This window comes from Drosophila serrata, unplaced genomic scaffold (genome assembly GCF_035046125.1).
Source record: "Drosophila serrata isolate PLE 108 unplaced genomic scaffold, ASM3504612v1 contig_184, whole genome shotgun sequence".
In the NCBI taxonomy this organism is placed as follows: Eukaryota; Metazoa; Arthropoda; class Insecta; order Diptera; family Drosophilidae; genus Drosophila; species Drosophila serrata.
The window spans coordinates 7,890,066-7,905,369 of NW_028257082.1; the positions used below are offsets into that span (position 1 = coordinate 7,890,066).

A 15,304-nucleotide genomic window follows, 5' to 3' on the forward strand; every position below is an offset into this window, starting at 1 on the left:
AATCTGAAAAACCACCACCACTGGCAGATCCATAATATATTTATATACATATCGTATATTGGGCAAGTGCGGGAACACATTATGGTACATTATCTGCTTCAGACCCCCTCTGAAAAAGCAGGGACAACTTCATTTGTCATCGGGAGTGGAAGTTGGAGCGGGAGAGGTAGGGGATAGGGGATAGCGGATAGGAAAGCACAAAAAGTTAACGTTTGACATTAACAGCAGTGCGGAATTCAATGAAAAATAAGAACGAGGGCGGTACAATGAGTTTTAGAATACAAGTTCTATTGTTATAAACAAACAAGAAAGGAAACTATCACGTGAATCCGAAGTTTATATACCCATGCAGTTTGCAAGTGAATTATAGAATTATACCGAAAATCCAACCTAACTAAGCTTTAAATATTCGCATTCTTTTTGTCAAGATTTTTATATAACGATTTTTCCAGCAAATCTAAATTTAAATAACTCATAACTGAGCCAAAAAATTATTAATTTCAATTCAGAAAGCTGTTCAGTGTTAATTTTTATTGTGCTAATAAATCTGCATACTAAATTTAAACATTTAAAAAAATTAAATTTTTTGCCAATTTTTGAGAATTTTAACGATGTAATATAAAATTTTAAAACTTTCAAAAATTTTAAAAAATAAATTGATTTTGCTCGGACGTAGCAAAAACGTTTTGGCCGTTGATGCTGATCAAGAATATATATGATTTATAGGGTCCTAAATGACTCCTTCACAATGTTACAATCTTCTAACTAATATGAAAGCACCCTGAGAAGGTAATGAGGATTAGCCTAATTTGTCATATTTCCTTTCTTTCAAGCTTGGTTTTTAATAGTTTCATATCGTATTATTTCAAAATATATCCTTATGTCTATTTAAATACACTTCACTTAGCAAAAGACCCTAATTCTTATTTATAATACACAGTCCTTAAGTCTATTTAACTACAGTTCACTTAGCATTAGACCTTAAGCTAGAGCCTCACCAATTAAGTCTTATATATACTATACACAGTCTGAAAACAAATTAATAAGACTCGTACATGAAAGTTGAGTGTTCTGTTAAGTTCTAGGAAATGACGAGTCACTACCTAGTTTCGTATGAAGTATATTCGTATCAGCAAAAGAATGTGGCCTTAAAATTAATTTAATTAATATTAAGCGTGATGTGTCTTTCTTAAATCGAAAAGTGTGGTGGCCCCTTGTCTTCTGTTGAGTGAATTAAATTAAGCGAATGCCTAAATATTAACTCAGCTTACCACTAGTTTTGTAACCACAAATTCCCCCCTCGCTGTGGCATTTGAAAGGGATGCCTTTTTGGGTTTTAGGGTCCCAGGTCCATATGTACATACATATAGTAGCATTTAGTTTGGTTCGAGGCCCGTTACCATGGCTTTATAGAGCTGCTCTCCGCACACACGCACACCCTTTTGTTGCTGCTGGTTGTGGTGGTGTCGCTGGCGTTTTGATCTATGGATGCATGAATGATTCGCTGCGCACCGCAGCAGCAACATCAGCAGCAACATCAGCAGCAGCAACAACAGCAGCAACATCAGCAGCAGCAGCCGTAATGACACCAGAAAACAATTGAAATAATTCTAGCAGAAATTTCTGTTAGCTCACCGACCAACCATCCGACCCGGGGCAGGCAACTTTATTCGTGGTGTGTGTTTTTTCCGTGGCTCAGTTTCCATTTCAACGTCGAGCGGACATACGGGAAAGTTGCAGAGCGAAATAAATATATACATACATATATCTGTACGTTTCCAGCGGAATATTTACGCATATTTCGTTTGGTCGGAACGCCGTGGACTGTATGAAAATAAAAACGCATATCATAATTAATAAATGCGCTTAAATGCGCCATGAACTATGCAAAAGTTATGTGCTAAAAGTGAGAGCTAAAAAGTGAGTGTTGCGACTGGCAATCATGTGGAATGCATTAAAGATTCAACGCTTTTTCCGGCTCCTACCGATCCTGCTGCTCCTCCTGACCAAGTTTAGTTTGGTCCAGCAGACGCACATCAAACTGGAGCAGGGAGATCTAGTTGGGGTGAGAATGGGATATATGGGATATATGAACATAGACCTCGATTTATATATGAAACTGATTTCTTTGCGTTGCAGCTCAAAGTCTTTCCCGATGGAGCCCGTGGTGCTGTCTATGCCTTTTTGGGCATTCCATATGCCCAGGCTCCGGTCAATGAACTACGTTTTGCGGTAAGAATATACAATACTTAATTTATTTATTAAAAATATCAAACAAAAACGATAGGAAGCTATCTTCAGAAAGCCGAAGATAAATAACACTTTGTTTCTACAAATCAATGATTAAAAATCTCCTAACTAATTTAATTAATTTTATACTATGTTTGTATTTAATAGGTTAACAAATCTGCATACCTAGTTTTAAATTTTGAAAACTATAAATGACTGAAATTATAATGGCATTCTTTGAAGAGATATTTCTCTAATTTTTTATGACATTTTTTTTCTATAAATCAAAAATTAAAAATCTCATAACTAAGCCAAAAATGCATTAATTTTAATTCGGAAAGCTTTCCTATGCTTTTTTTTATTGGTTAACAACTCTGCATACTCAGTTTGAAACCTCAAATTTTGGTCAATTTTTGAAAATTTTAATGATGATGAACCCCTTATCATTTTGTTGAAAAAATCGATAAAATTGAAAAAATTGTTTTTCTCTAAATTATAGCTAGCTCGACTCGCCTTTTTTTGCTGATCAAGAATATATATGATTTATGGGGTCGGAAATGACTCTTGACTGATTATAACTATAAACCCTATACAAATTTAAAGGGTATTATTTTAGTTAAATTTCATTACATTAAATTAATGATTTGAACACAATTCCTCATTGCATAATATGGTTAAATATTATTTCAACCTTGAACAGAAGTATGACTCAATTTATTGGTGGCACATATGTACTCTTTATTTTTGTTATTTTTCTTTAAAACCAATGAGCATGATGGTCAAAATAAAGCTGTATTAACTCAAATTTCACTTATTATTGTTTGGATTATTATCGATTTTAAAAAAATTGCTTCTATCTTTCGATTTAAAAATTATTATTATTATTACACAGCCCGCCAAACCGAGTCCCAGTTGGAATCGCACCCTCCAGGCCACCGCCATGCAGCCCCTTTGCCCGCAGCTCTCGAACACCGTTTATGACGAGAGCTCGGATGGTACTATTCCCAGATCAGTGAGCACAGATGAGGACTGCCTCTACCTCAATGTTTGGACGCCGGAGTCGGGGATGCGGTATGGCAAGCTACCCATCGTGATCATTGTCACGGGTGAGGAGTTCGCCTACGATTGGCCAAGAAATCGCATCAATGGATTGGATCTGGCCGGGGAGGGTATCGCCGTTGTGAGTGTGCAATATCGGAACAATATCTACGGATGGCTGGGACTAGGAGAACAACATCGTCACCTGTCGGGAAATTATGGATTAAGTGATGTCAATATGGCCTTGCGATGGGTTCAAAGGAATGCAGATGCTTTTGGTGGCAATCCGGATCACGTTACCTTATTGGGTCACGGAAGTGGTGGAGCTCCACTGGCGTTGGCTGTCGCTCTGCACGAGTCTCAGCTGGTGAAGAAACTAGTGCTCATGTCACCGGGTCCTATTATGCGTTCTCTGGGCAAGAATCACCATCGACGGATAGTGGGAACGGGTCAGGTTCTCGTCCAGAAATTGGGCTGCCAGTTCGAGGAGGCCCAACGTCGTCAACTGATGGGTTGCCTGAGGCGAAAGAGTCGTGAGGACCTGCTCCGAGCCTACGAAAGTGTATACAACCATGGCAATGGTAGCTCCCAGCTGGGCGTAATTCTGCCCGGAGGTTTAGAATTGGAGCAGAGGCTGCGAAATGAGACGCTACCACCCTTGCTCCTGGGTATAACCTCAAATGAAGGTGCCTTCCTGCAGGACTACTGGTTGGATGTGGCCCGAGAGGGTCAGTTGGCTCTGCAGGAATACATCAATCACACCCTTTTGCCCAATGTAATGCGATCTCTGGAATCAACGGGTGAAGAGAGTGCCTCCCAACTGGCAGCCATCAGATGGAGATACTTCAATGGTAAGGGAGAAGGCGTAATCCATCTACTGAGCGGAATGCAACGGCTACTCTCCGAATCCCTGTACGAGCTGCCCTTTTTTCGGCTGATGGATTTGGTCAATGGAAGCACCACCAGCTATGCCTACGTCTTTGATCAATCCCACTCGATGGACATGCGGGGCAGAAGGAATCTCTTCGGTGGAGCCTCCCACAGCTCGGATCTTCCCCTGCTCCTGGGTCCCAGTTTGTTCCAGCAAATAGCTCGTCGCAGATTCAGCGGTGAAGAGGAGCAACTGTGCCGTAAGCTGAGGGGAGCCTTTGCGAATTTCATTAAGAACGGGAATCCTACTCCAGGCAGAATATACGACGGGTGGTTGCCCTACAACAAGGAGAATCCATTCGTTTACAGCTTGGGAGAGCAGCCGGCGAAGTCATCCCAAGCGGGTTCAGTGGATGAGGCAGAGGTAGAGAAGTTACTCAGAGCAGAAACAGGAGTTTCAGGCCTGGATCGGAGTCTATCTCGGAGCAACCGCCACGACTCGTACAGAGCCACCCACGCCAACTCCTACACAGCCAGTAATCCGCAGGATTCCGGCTACTCCAATCACTTGCAAAGGGTTCATGGATTCTGGCAGGTGCTGCTACCCCTGGAAAGGGAGGACGACTTGAGAGGAGGCGCCCTGGGTCAGCGCGTCCGACTCCTGGAGGCGAATGCCGATGCAGCACGCTATCGCCAGGGATTCTTCGCCATGCTGGGATTGGTCTGCCTGCTCCTCGCTTGCCTCTGCCTTTGTGTCTATCTACTTAAAAGGGATCCCAATCCAATGCGAAGACGCAGTGCGTCCTCGGCTTCAGACTGCTATAGCTTATGACATAAGTGGTTTCGTTGGACGACCATCTTTGGGGGCCGGAAGGACGAGCGGCAGTCGGCATCGGGCATTGCCAATGTCGAGTCCTGGCGCAAAGGTGGTCGTTCAACGAAACGGGAACAAGGTGGAGCGGGATCAGGCGGAGGAGAAGGATCTGGAGGTGGAGGTGGTAATCTTGAGGGCGAACGACGAGAGCAGATCCTCAATAATCAGCGTGCAAGACGTCCCCGTCAATTGCAGCCGTATGACTTCAAGGCTGCCAACTCTAATGGAGGAGGAACGGGAACAGGAACCGGAAGAGCGATCGGTAACGGAGCCGGAACCGGCGGAGGAGCTGGCCCAGCACCTGGAACTGTTGAGGAACTCCTGGACCCTAACGCCAGCAAATTCGAGCCGAGTGTGGCTGTTAGGAACTGGCAGTACCAGTTAACTTGTGATAAGTTCTAAAAGCAACCAAAAATTTAAGTTCTAAGTTCAAAAACTTATGTATATTTGTACTTTAAATGTTTACACTTGTCCGTAATTAAATAAACCAAAGTTTTACACAAAAAAGAAAGGAAGGTAACTCAGGAAATAGAGTACCAGGCGAACAGAAATGAGACCAAGTAGACCTAAAAAAAATTAAGCTGACACATAACCGTTTCTGGAATTTAAACAGTTTACTTAAACAGAACATGTTATTTACTTGCTGAATTTTTATGTTTGCGTGGTATGAAAGTGCTTGAGTGCGTCGGACTAGCTCCGATTTTGTGAAAAATTAGAAACTAGTTATTGTAAACATTAGTCCAGTTTATGTTTATTGTAACAAATATCGCAAAAGTCCATTTATATTATTAACCTATTTTCGTCAACAATTCAAAGGCACCAGTTCCATTCCTCACCGGCAGACCCACCATCAACCGACTTGACGGCGAGTTTAGCTCATCCGGCCGGCCGAATCCGGCTGCGCTTCTCAGAAACTGAAGACTGGACTCGAAGGACATCTGTTGCAGGGGCGAAGAGGAGTGCTCCATTCCCTTCCTGGACAGCGGCTGGAATGTCCCGTCAAAGGTCATGTAATCCGCAATTAGCGACAAATGTCGACGATCCACCGTGATGCCGTAGACCTTGAACACATTGCTCACTTCCTTAACAATCACTTGCGAGGCAGCCTCGATGCCGTACGTCCTCGCAATCGCATGGATATCGTTGGAGTACAGGCGATTCAGATCGAGAATCTTGTTGTACTGGAACATCTCGCCGATGTTGATGCCGTCGGTTTTTAGAAGCTGCTCATCATTGCCGCCCTTGTAAATAATTGCTCGCTTGATGTGCTGCACCTGGTGAACCACACTCTTGCCCGCCAGCTCGCGGATGATGGAAGTCAGATCGGGCTTCTGGTAGCGAACGCTCAGGCTCAGCTTAACCTGGCACCACAGATGGTCCTCCTTGTCGTAGGTGTAGCCCTTGACCATTTCGTTGCTCAACAACTTCTCCACGGACTTGTCATCGGAATCGCCGTTCTCGTTACCATCTAGACCCTTCTCATCGTCGTCCTGGTCGTCCGCCTCTTCATCATCCGCTGGAAAGCAAGATGATAGTTAGAAAATAAATTAATACAGTTTAATCCACGCTTACCATTGGCATCTTCCAACTCTTCAACATCATCTGGGTCATCGTAGTCTCTGTCATCGGTCTTGCGCTGCTTCAACTTGACGCCAGTCGCATCGTCATCACCCTGTTGCAAAGGAAAAATAGGTTTTATAAGGGTTGATATGAGGTTGTAGGTTTACATACATTATCGTCCGAAGAGTCACCATCATCATCTTTGGACTTACGACCACCACCGCCCACATCATCACCATTATCCAGGTCATTATCATCATCTCTGTCTGCGTCCTTTTTGTCGTCCAATACAACTCTGCAAAATATAAAAATTTAATATAAAGGGCTCCTTTAAATTGTCTATAGTTTCCTTACATTTTCGACGTCTTTTTAGCGCTGGATACTTTAAGAATGGCCCGAATTAGTTGTTTGAAAAATGTTTGGTGCATGTATTTTACGATCTGCTTGGGTCGCACCCCATAATCCTCTTTGTAAACGTCCCTGGGAAGGAATTGGAAGCGCATCTCGTATTCGTAAGCCCTTTCCGGCTCGAGGGCCAAGCTGGTGTTTATGTGAACAGCTATAATTTAAATAATTTAGTAGTCAGGTTTTACAAATATAAATTCATAACTAAACTTACACTCCAAAAGATTTGCTAGAGTCACACAGTTCAGATTAACGCGCAGCTTCTCCGCTTGCTTCTGCTGGCCCGGCTTAATGGGTATGTCCATCGAGGGCGTCTTGATGTTCGAGGAGGCCAGCATTAGAATCTCTCGAAGACGTGGTATACCCAAGGTCACGTTCATCTCACCACGACCGGCAAAATGGAAGGTATTCAGTGTCATCTGAGTGGAGGGTTCACCGATCGACTGGGCTGCTATCAGACCCACAGGCTCGCCGGGCGATGCCAACGCCTTGATAGTCTTCATTCGCATAATATCCGATATGGTTTCTTTTTGGTTAGGATTCCTCTTAGCGTAATCACTAATCAGTTTTCTTGTTCTCTCAGACACACTCCCATAGTACAGATCCTGCTTGTATACGGCCACCGAGGGATCCGGACAGCGGGCATACTTCTTGCGATACAGGGCTTTGTCCTCGGCGTCTGCTTTCTTCCAAAGCTTGAGCAGACCCTCGTCAAAGCGGCGTCGTCCCGTCTTGGGGTTTATCTCATTCGGTCGGGCCACCTCAACTTCATCGCGCAGCTCCTCGGAGAAGTGTGTGAAGGCTGCGCACAGCTTAGCCGGCTTCTTCTTCTGCCACTTCCTGATTTTCTTTTCGTGGTCCTCAATCTGGACGAGGCTCTCTTCGTCCTTCATTACCTGCAGCTGACTAGGTCGCAAAATTGCAGCGGCATTCTGTGTTAGAAAATCGGCGCAGAACTTGTCGTTGAAGAATTTGGACTTGAGGATATCAAGGCCATCTTCGCCGTAAAGGAACTGCACCACACTGTTGTCACTGTCGCGCACAGTGAGATCGTAGTGAACACTTAAGCCTTCCAAGTGCTTAATGAGGCAGCGCTGCAGGTAACCAGAACGCGATGTTTTCACAGCAGTATCAATCAGACCCTTAAAAATATAAGAATACGGATTATAGTACAGGTGCTAGCATGGGAAAGGATTCAAATCATACTTCACGACCAGCCATGCAATGGAAGAAGAAGTCCTGCGGCTGTATGCCCGTCATGAAACGACCATCAATAAAACCTCCCGACTTGGGTGACGTCTCAAAGGATGTAAAGCTGGGAAGTGACTTGCCCGATATCATCAAAGGCGGCCGCTTGCCCTCCAACTCAATCTGTCCCAGCAGACAGGAGATCTGCATGGTATTCACCATGGATCCTTTGGCACCGGACAGCACCATCAGTTGCAGGTTGTTCGATGGGAACTTGGTGATCAGGCCATCAGGAAGGCATGTTCTTCGAAGAGAAAGTTTTGATAAGTTTACAAACTTGGTATGTAATTTTTAAAACCTACTTGTTTATATCATTTGTGTAGCCATCCAACAACGACTTGTATTTGCGATCCAACAGCACTCGGAACTTGGTATCCTTTACATATGCATCCTCCATCTTCTCCACTAGCTCGTCGTGCGGCGGCTCATCCTCAAGATCAAGTGCTGAGGCCACGGCACTATTTCCCACACGGCGACACTCTCGAATGATATTTCTTCTCTGTTGATCCGCCTCAGCTGTCACTAGAATATCCTTGACGCCTAGCGTAAAGCCTTCCAATTGCAGGAAGAATGTGAACACCTTTGTAAAGGCTGTAAGCAGGCGGGTAGACACATCGCCGCCATACAACTCGTACATGCAATGGATTAAACCAAAAGTGGTGGCTCCGTATTGCTGCTTGTCCAGCACGCCAACAAGCAATTCTCCCTTTCTAATTTGGACCTGGCTTTCGCCAAGCTCGTTTTCTTGTGGACTGGAGCCACACAAAGCAGCGCGTGGAGGACTCACATTCCAATTCTGGAAGAGATTGGGAATAAGAAACTTAAATAAGGAAACCTATAATCCATCCTAATAGTCGAACTCACCTTGCCACCTATCTTGGCAAACGAATCCAGATTGATTTTTTCATAGCCCTCGGGTATCAGGTTGATAATAATGGTGGACAGTACCTGCTTGCCGGACCACAGCCTCGCCGGCTTGAAGATGGCCGGCGGCAGAAGCTTGACATTCTTTTTGAGGTGGGACAGACCTTGGAACACCAGCTGCTGGTAGTCCTCCCGGTTAAAGAAGCGCCCCCGAATCGAGAGCTTCACGCCCGAAATGACGTGATCCTGAATGAGTCCGCCTAGCGGAGTGCCGTCCTTGGGCACGAGATAGTTGTTGGCCACATTAACTAGGTTGTAGGCCTCGGCCCTGGCCACCTCGCTCTGCGGATAGTGGGCGTTCATCTCGTCACCGTCGAAATCGGCGTTGTAAGCCTTGCAATTGGAGTAGTGCAGGCGGAAGGTCTTCTCGCCGTATAGAATCCGGGCCTTGTGCGCCATAATGGAAGGCTTGTGCAGCGAGGGCTGACGATTGAGCAACAGCACATCTCCGTTAAGGACATGCCGATGGACAATCTTTACGCCATCCTTCGGATTCGAGAGCAGCAGCTTGGCCAAGCTTTCACGCTTGGCCGCATTGTCGCCGGGTATATAGGTGGTAAAGCCGTTCTTGTCCTGAATATAGTTCGCTCCGGGGTGCACCTCCGGCCCATTCATAACCATCTTCCGCAGCTCTTGGACATTCCATTCGGTCACCGGCACGGGATACGAAAGTTTCCTGGCAAATATATCCGGAATACCGATCTCATCTACGTCTATGTTGGGATCCGGCGTGATGACTGTACGAGCGGCGTAGTTGACGCGTTTTCCCATCATGTGCTTGCGAATGAGACCCTCCTTCTTTTCCAGAACCTGCTTCAGACCTTCGGCCGACTTCATCTCTCGGGACATGTTCACGTCGAGCAGAACATCCACCGAGGTCTGCAGAGCCAGCCACGCGTTGTATAGCTTTTCGTGGGCATTGCCCCCTTTCAGGTTTTCAAAGGCGGCCAGGGCCTCTGCCGAGAGCTTTTCCTTATTCCCCTTCATGTACTTGAGCACCACATTTAGCACATGGTTGTTCTCAATGATGTGAATGTAGATATCCGTTTGGGGGTTGCCTTTCAGCATGTCTCCGATCATATTCATGGGACGAGCGCGCGGTGGCGTCACAGGCAGGGTGTCCATGAAAAATAGATCCACCGGCGAGCGATCGCCGTCAGATGCATCCGTATTGCTTAGGCTTAAAACGGGGACCAAGAGCTTTAATAGCTCGGGGTAATTGGCGTAAATCTCGCGCAGATAGCGACGACATTCGTCCGCGAAGATCACCTTATTTTGACCACTAGCATCGGTGGCACCACCAACCCTAAAGGATCAAAAAAAAAATAAAAGGTGTTAAGGTTTTTTTACGGATGCCATTTTCCCCTTACCGCTCTTTAATGTCCGCCAGAGTGACGTAGAAGACCAGCCTTCGGTGCATGTAACGCACGGAGCGCATGGATTTATTACAGTGCCTGCACTTCTTGCCCGGCCGCTGGAGAGCTGCATTGGTGACAGCTGTGCGCAAAGCGCAGCTCGTTTTAGTAGAGTTGCTAAGGTTCTTCTCGTTCTTAGCCAGCAGATTGTACATGGCAGCTATTGTTGGGTGCACTAAATCACCGTTCCTCAAGGTTACCAGCTCATTGGTGTTCTGGCACACAATCTCCGACTTGAAGAGCTCCAGTTCTTGGGCCTCAATGATGTAGCCCGCATCGATGAGGCGTAGCTGCAGCATGATGACCTCGCACTCGTGATCTGCCAAAAGACAACTGTTAGCTCAGATTAAAGATCAGATCGAATGTTGGCTATTTATTACCCTTCATCTGCAGCTTGTAGCAGTGGAGACAGAAGATGCAGAGCAGGCGCTGAACCAGCTTTATGAAGAACGGATTGTAGACAGGCGTGCCGAGCTCAATGTGACCCATGTGACCTGGACAGTCCTGCATCTTCAGGCAGGTGCCGCACGGGTTCAAGCACCGGCCGTACGAGCCCAGCCGGATGTCGTACAGACCACCAGGCATCGGGTGTCCCAGTGCATCGAACGTAATGCCCGTTATCACTTTTACCACACTCAGTTTTCGGATTTCCTGGTCTGTAAACACCGCAAACTCCAGGTCCGAGGGAAACATGTGCACGTCCATCGGCCGCTTCGAACCCATTTTGAAGGGTTTTGAACACACTTTTTGTTATAAACCAAAGAAAGCTAAAAGCGCGCACGTGTTGGGCTATTAGAGATGGGAAAAGTGTCGATTTCAAAAACTGACAACTATTCTATCGAAAATTGTTATCATATTCAATAGGCTCATCTCTAGCAAAACAGCTGATCTTTTGTTGACAAAAATTGTTTTGATTAGAATTCTTAAAAATGTTAACATCCATGGTTAAAGAACACCACAAGGAGCAGGTGAAACGGAAGCAAGAGCAGGGTATGTGATTCACAGAATGTTTTTGCTTGAAAAGTTATTTTCTTGTTCCATTGCCAGAGGTACGAAGAAAGGAGGCTATTGAAGCCTCTAATGAGCTCACCCAGTCCCTGGTAGACACCCTAAATGTGGGCGTGGCGCAGGCCTACTTAAACCAGAAGCGCCTAGATGCGGAGGCAAAGCAGCTCCACATGGGAGCCACGAATTTCGCCAAGCAGACGCATCAGTGGCTGCAGCTCATCGACAACTTCAGCAGCGCGCTGAAGGAGCTGGGCGATGTGGAGAACTGGGCCCGCAGCATTGAGGGAGATATGCATGTAATAAATCAGAGTCTGGAGCTGGCCTACAAGGCCTCTCGAGCGGCCCAGGCTCCGGGAGGGGCAGCAGCTGGTGCCGAGGCCTCGATTTCTGCGACGAAATAAAAATCATATGCCATATTAGGTTTTGTTCAATGTTGCTGAGGGAATCAATATTCAAAACTAATTGCAATTAATTTTATTTTAAGTTACCAATAATCTTTCAAGCTAAAATGATTGAATTTTTTTTTCTTTATCATGGATTCACTGTCCCTTGACCAAATGTATTATAGGAAGCGTAATAAATGCGTCTCTACATAACCAACAAGTTATCTTGGTTGTCATCAATAAAAATATGAATTTTTATTTTGTACTCTCTGCACATTATGGTTATAATTAAAATTAATTATCATTATCATATTCGCTGCCATTCCTTTTAAAATACATATCACAATGTGTGCGGGCGCCTTCGGTTGTGGAACGATGGAGGGGTAAGTAGTTGGGCCACGCACGCCAGGGGCGGACATCTGAATGTAAAGATGGTAATTCCTTTCTGACGAGAATCAACTTCGCTTTTGTATAGCAGCGATGATAATGGTCAACGCGTTGTATATTTTAAAATAGTCTAATGGTGAACTGGTCGGTCACCAACCAAATGTAAAAGATGGGATACAGTCTATCAGTCGTATGCTCCTGTGCAGGTCTTTCCCCCGACGCAATCCAGCTGGGCCGAGAACTGAGCATGAGTTTAGGAAGTAGCCAGCTAATAGCGTGATGACATGCGACCTAGTTTGGAAGCATCAAAGACTAGAAGCTAGATCAACTGGAAAATGCAATCATATTCTTACGGCTAGGGCCAGAACGAGAACGGGAACGTGAACGGCTACGCACGTAGCGAGTGCGACTATGGCTCTTGCGGAAGCTGCGCCGATCGCTATAGTAATTGCTTCGCTGACGATAGCTGTCATTCGGTGAGACTGAGCGATCACGGCGTCGCTCTGGGCGATTTGAATAGCCGCTGTTGGAAATACATTAAAGGCAGAGTTCTAAAAAGCATTGAGGACTAATTTAGCTTACCGCGATGGACGGCCCATGTAGACTCCCGGAGTGGGAGTGTGGGCACGCTGGGTTATCGAGTAGTCGACGCGAATGCGACGACCATCCACTTCTATGCCGGAACAGGCATCCTTGGCCACCTTGGCATCTTTGAGATTCTCAAAGTAGATAAAGCAAAAGCCACGCGAACGTTGAGTCTGCAAAGTGAATTTGGGAATGGACAAGTTATTCCATATATAATTAATAATTAAAAGCATAGTCCTCTCATTGGTTGTAAAAGCAAGCCTTTAGCTCTTAGTTTTGAATGCACAAGAGCTCATAATTGCTATTTAGTATAATATAGCCAGTAAATTTTACTCCGAACCGCCAGTCTCTAAGCAGTTCGGTCAGTATAAATGCATACTGGCGCAAAAAATAAATTAGACCCTTCATGAACCCCGCTTACGTGTGCATCGATGACCATCTGGATACGCTCGATGGGTCCAAACTTGTTAAAGAGCTCGCGTACCTTGTGCTGCGTGGTATTAGTATTCAGTCCGAAGACTCCAATGCAGCGACTAGCCTGGGGTCGATCCTGGAAACGGATAAACTTTGAATTGATATGGATTTAGCAGCGAGAACGGGCTAACTTACGCGCGCCTCATACATGCGCTGGCGGTCGCGGGATGTGCGTCCGGAATGGTGGCGAGCAACCGGGGCCGATCCCTGGTACTGCGACCGCGAACGGGAGCGGGACCGGGAACGGGAGCGGGAGCGGCGATGTGAGCCCGAGTTCTGATGCTGACGATTTTCATAGTAACTCGCGTCCGACCTTGTATGGAATGGAATAGGATTAGATTCTCTTGAGTGTTCTTTCTTGCGTGCCTTTAACTGAGCTGACAAGTGAAAAATTTTGACTGATTTCGTGTGGCTTGAAGTGTTTTCAATTCAATTCAATTTTCGGGCCTATTCTTGAGCTGGAATGCTTCAAGAGGGTTCTTACATATCGATGAGGTTCTTTTCTTCTTCAGCGAAAGAAAATCTTCTTAAATGCGGTCCGTCTAGCAGCAAGCTGGAGTCTTCTTTAATTACTACGCGTCGACCACCAACTTTATCGTTTGAAGGAAAGACCGTTTGAAGGAAAGACCGAAATGAAAGGTACCACAATGACAGTTTAATAAATTTGTTTCGTTTTCGATTCTGTCAAAAGGATTGCCACTCTCTAGGCACTGATGTCAAAAAGTTAGGGGTTTGAGCGGCCACATTATGCACATATGTATGTTTGTGTAGGTTCGTGTGTATACTTACCGGCGGTCCTTGTGTCCGGATGAAGGAGTTGTAGCCGGAGAAAAGGACGCGGAGCGCTTGAAGCTACTGCTGCAATCGAATGTTTTAACACTGTGCCGGCTTGAGGGCCATTTTTTGGCTCACCTGTCGTATTTGCTATGCAAATAGTTTCGCTCGTACGAGGAAGGCGACAGCTTTTTGTGGGAAAACTAGTTTTAATGCCAGCCGCCTTGATGAAGCACTCGACTCACCATCTTTGGGTTTGGGTTATTGCAGCAATATTGCACAGCCGTATGTACCAGTTAAAGTAAAATCAGCATAAATAATATTAAATGTTGTTTATACTTTGCAATATCCGATAACGCACGCTTCGGCCGATATCGATATCGATAGGCACTTTAGTATTTTAAAATATTAATTTTATTTGGTTTATGACCAATAGTATAAATATAGAAAATAGACAGAAAATAATATATAATGTGATATAGCTTTTGGAAATGACACTATTTTCAAAAATATCAAAAACATCTGACGATTCAATATTTTTTAGGTTTAAAATACGATTTAAGCCAGGTTGAAATTTAATACAACAAAGGAAAATAATTTCGGGTAGCTCCTGTAGTTTTCGATAGAATATATATTATATTATAGGATCGAATCGGAAAACGATTTTAACTAAAATTAAAATATTTGCATTCATTGGATATATATTTTATATGAATTTTTTTTCGACAAATCAAAGTTTACAAAACTCATAACTAAGCCAAAAAAGCATTAATTTTAAATCGAAAAGCTGTGCCATGTTAATTTTTATTAGCTTACAAAATCTGCATACTCAATTTGAAATTTAAAACAATTAATTTTTTTTTTTTTTTTTGAAATTTTTGGCAATTTTAACCCTTTATAAAATTTTAAAAAAATTTGTAATTTTTATTTTCTTCTTAAACATGTTCAGAACGACTGGACTTTTGATGCTGATCAAGAATATATAGATTTATAGCTTCTGACTAAAGCTATGATACCTTGAAGAGTATTAAAAATTAGTAATAACAAGAAAGGAAGCTAACTTCGGCACGCCGAAGTTTATATACCCTTGCAGATAGAACTTCTATGAATACGAATCCAAACAATATAAA

The 15,304-nt window shown here is 44.4% G+C and overlaps 4 protein-coding genes across 9 annotated transcripts; 2 read left to right on the forward strand and 2 right to left on the reverse strand.

Moving 5' to 3' along the window:
- Positions 1–1,909: 1,909 nt before the first annotated feature.
- On the forward strand, positions 1,910–5,521 carry LOC110180133 (cocaine esterase). The gene is made up of 3 exons (XM_020947781.2): positions 1,910–2,065; positions 2,140–2,232; positions 3,122–5,521. The coding sequence occupies exons 1-3, from the start codon at positions 1,943–1,945 to the stop codon at positions 4,967–4,969; spliced, it is 2,064 nt and encodes a 687-aa protein (XP_020803440.2). The 5' UTR covers positions 1,910–1,942; the 3' UTR covers positions 4,970–5,521.
- Positions 5,522–5,734: 213 nt separating this feature from the next.
- On the reverse strand, positions 5,735–11,376 carry Polr1A (RNA polymerase I subunit RpI1). The gene is made up of 10 exons (XM_020945061.2): positions 10,944–11,376; positions 10,519–10,882; positions 9,089–10,454; positions 8,527–9,020; positions 8,183–8,468; positions 7,191–8,118; positions 6,926–7,130; positions 6,743–6,866; positions 6,584–6,683; positions 5,735–6,527 (listed from the first exon to the last, which is right to left on the reverse strand). Exons 1-10 carry the CDS (start codon positions 11,284–11,286, stop codon positions 5,800–5,802), a joined length of 4,938 nt encoding a protein of 1,645 aa, XP_020800720.2. The 5' UTR covers positions 11,287–11,376; the 3' UTR covers positions 5,735–5,799.
- Positions 11,377–11,395: 19 nt separating this feature from the next.
- On the forward strand, positions 11,396–12,200 carry Blos1 (biogenesis of lysosome-related organelles complex 1 subunit 1). Its single transcript, XM_020958924.2, has 2 exons — positions 11,396–11,553; positions 11,611–12,200. The coding sequence occupies exons 1-2, from the start codon at positions 11,493–11,495 to the stop codon at positions 11,970–11,972; spliced, it is 423 nt and encodes a 140-aa protein (XP_020814583.2). The 5' UTR covers positions 11,396–11,492; the 3' UTR covers positions 11,973–12,200.
- Positions 12,181–14,678, reverse strand: tra2 (transformer 2). Of its 6 annotated transcripts, none has more exons than XM_086828769.1 (9): positions 14,420–14,566; positions 14,313–14,362; positions 14,190–14,258; positions 13,885–13,990; positions 13,536–13,713; positions 13,348–13,476; positions 12,924–13,099; positions 12,695–12,864; positions 12,181–12,632 (listed from the first exon to the last, which is right to left on the reverse strand). In XM_086828769.1, coding segments are annotated over exons 4-9 (678 nt in total). In that variant the 5' UTR covers positions 13,887–13,990; positions 14,190–14,258; positions 14,313–14,362; positions 14,420–14,566; the 3' UTR covers positions 12,181–12,609. The 6 variants fall into 6 exon arrangements, with proteins under 6 accessions (XP_086684895.1, XP_086684896.1, XP_020814303.1 ...); XM_086828770.1 differs by having other exon boundaries at positions 14,190–14,255; positions 14,420–14,556; XM_020958644.2 differs by lacking the exon at positions 13,885–13,990 and having other exon boundaries at positions 14,420–14,678.
- Between the last annotated feature and the right edge of the window lie 626 nt (positions 14,679–15,304).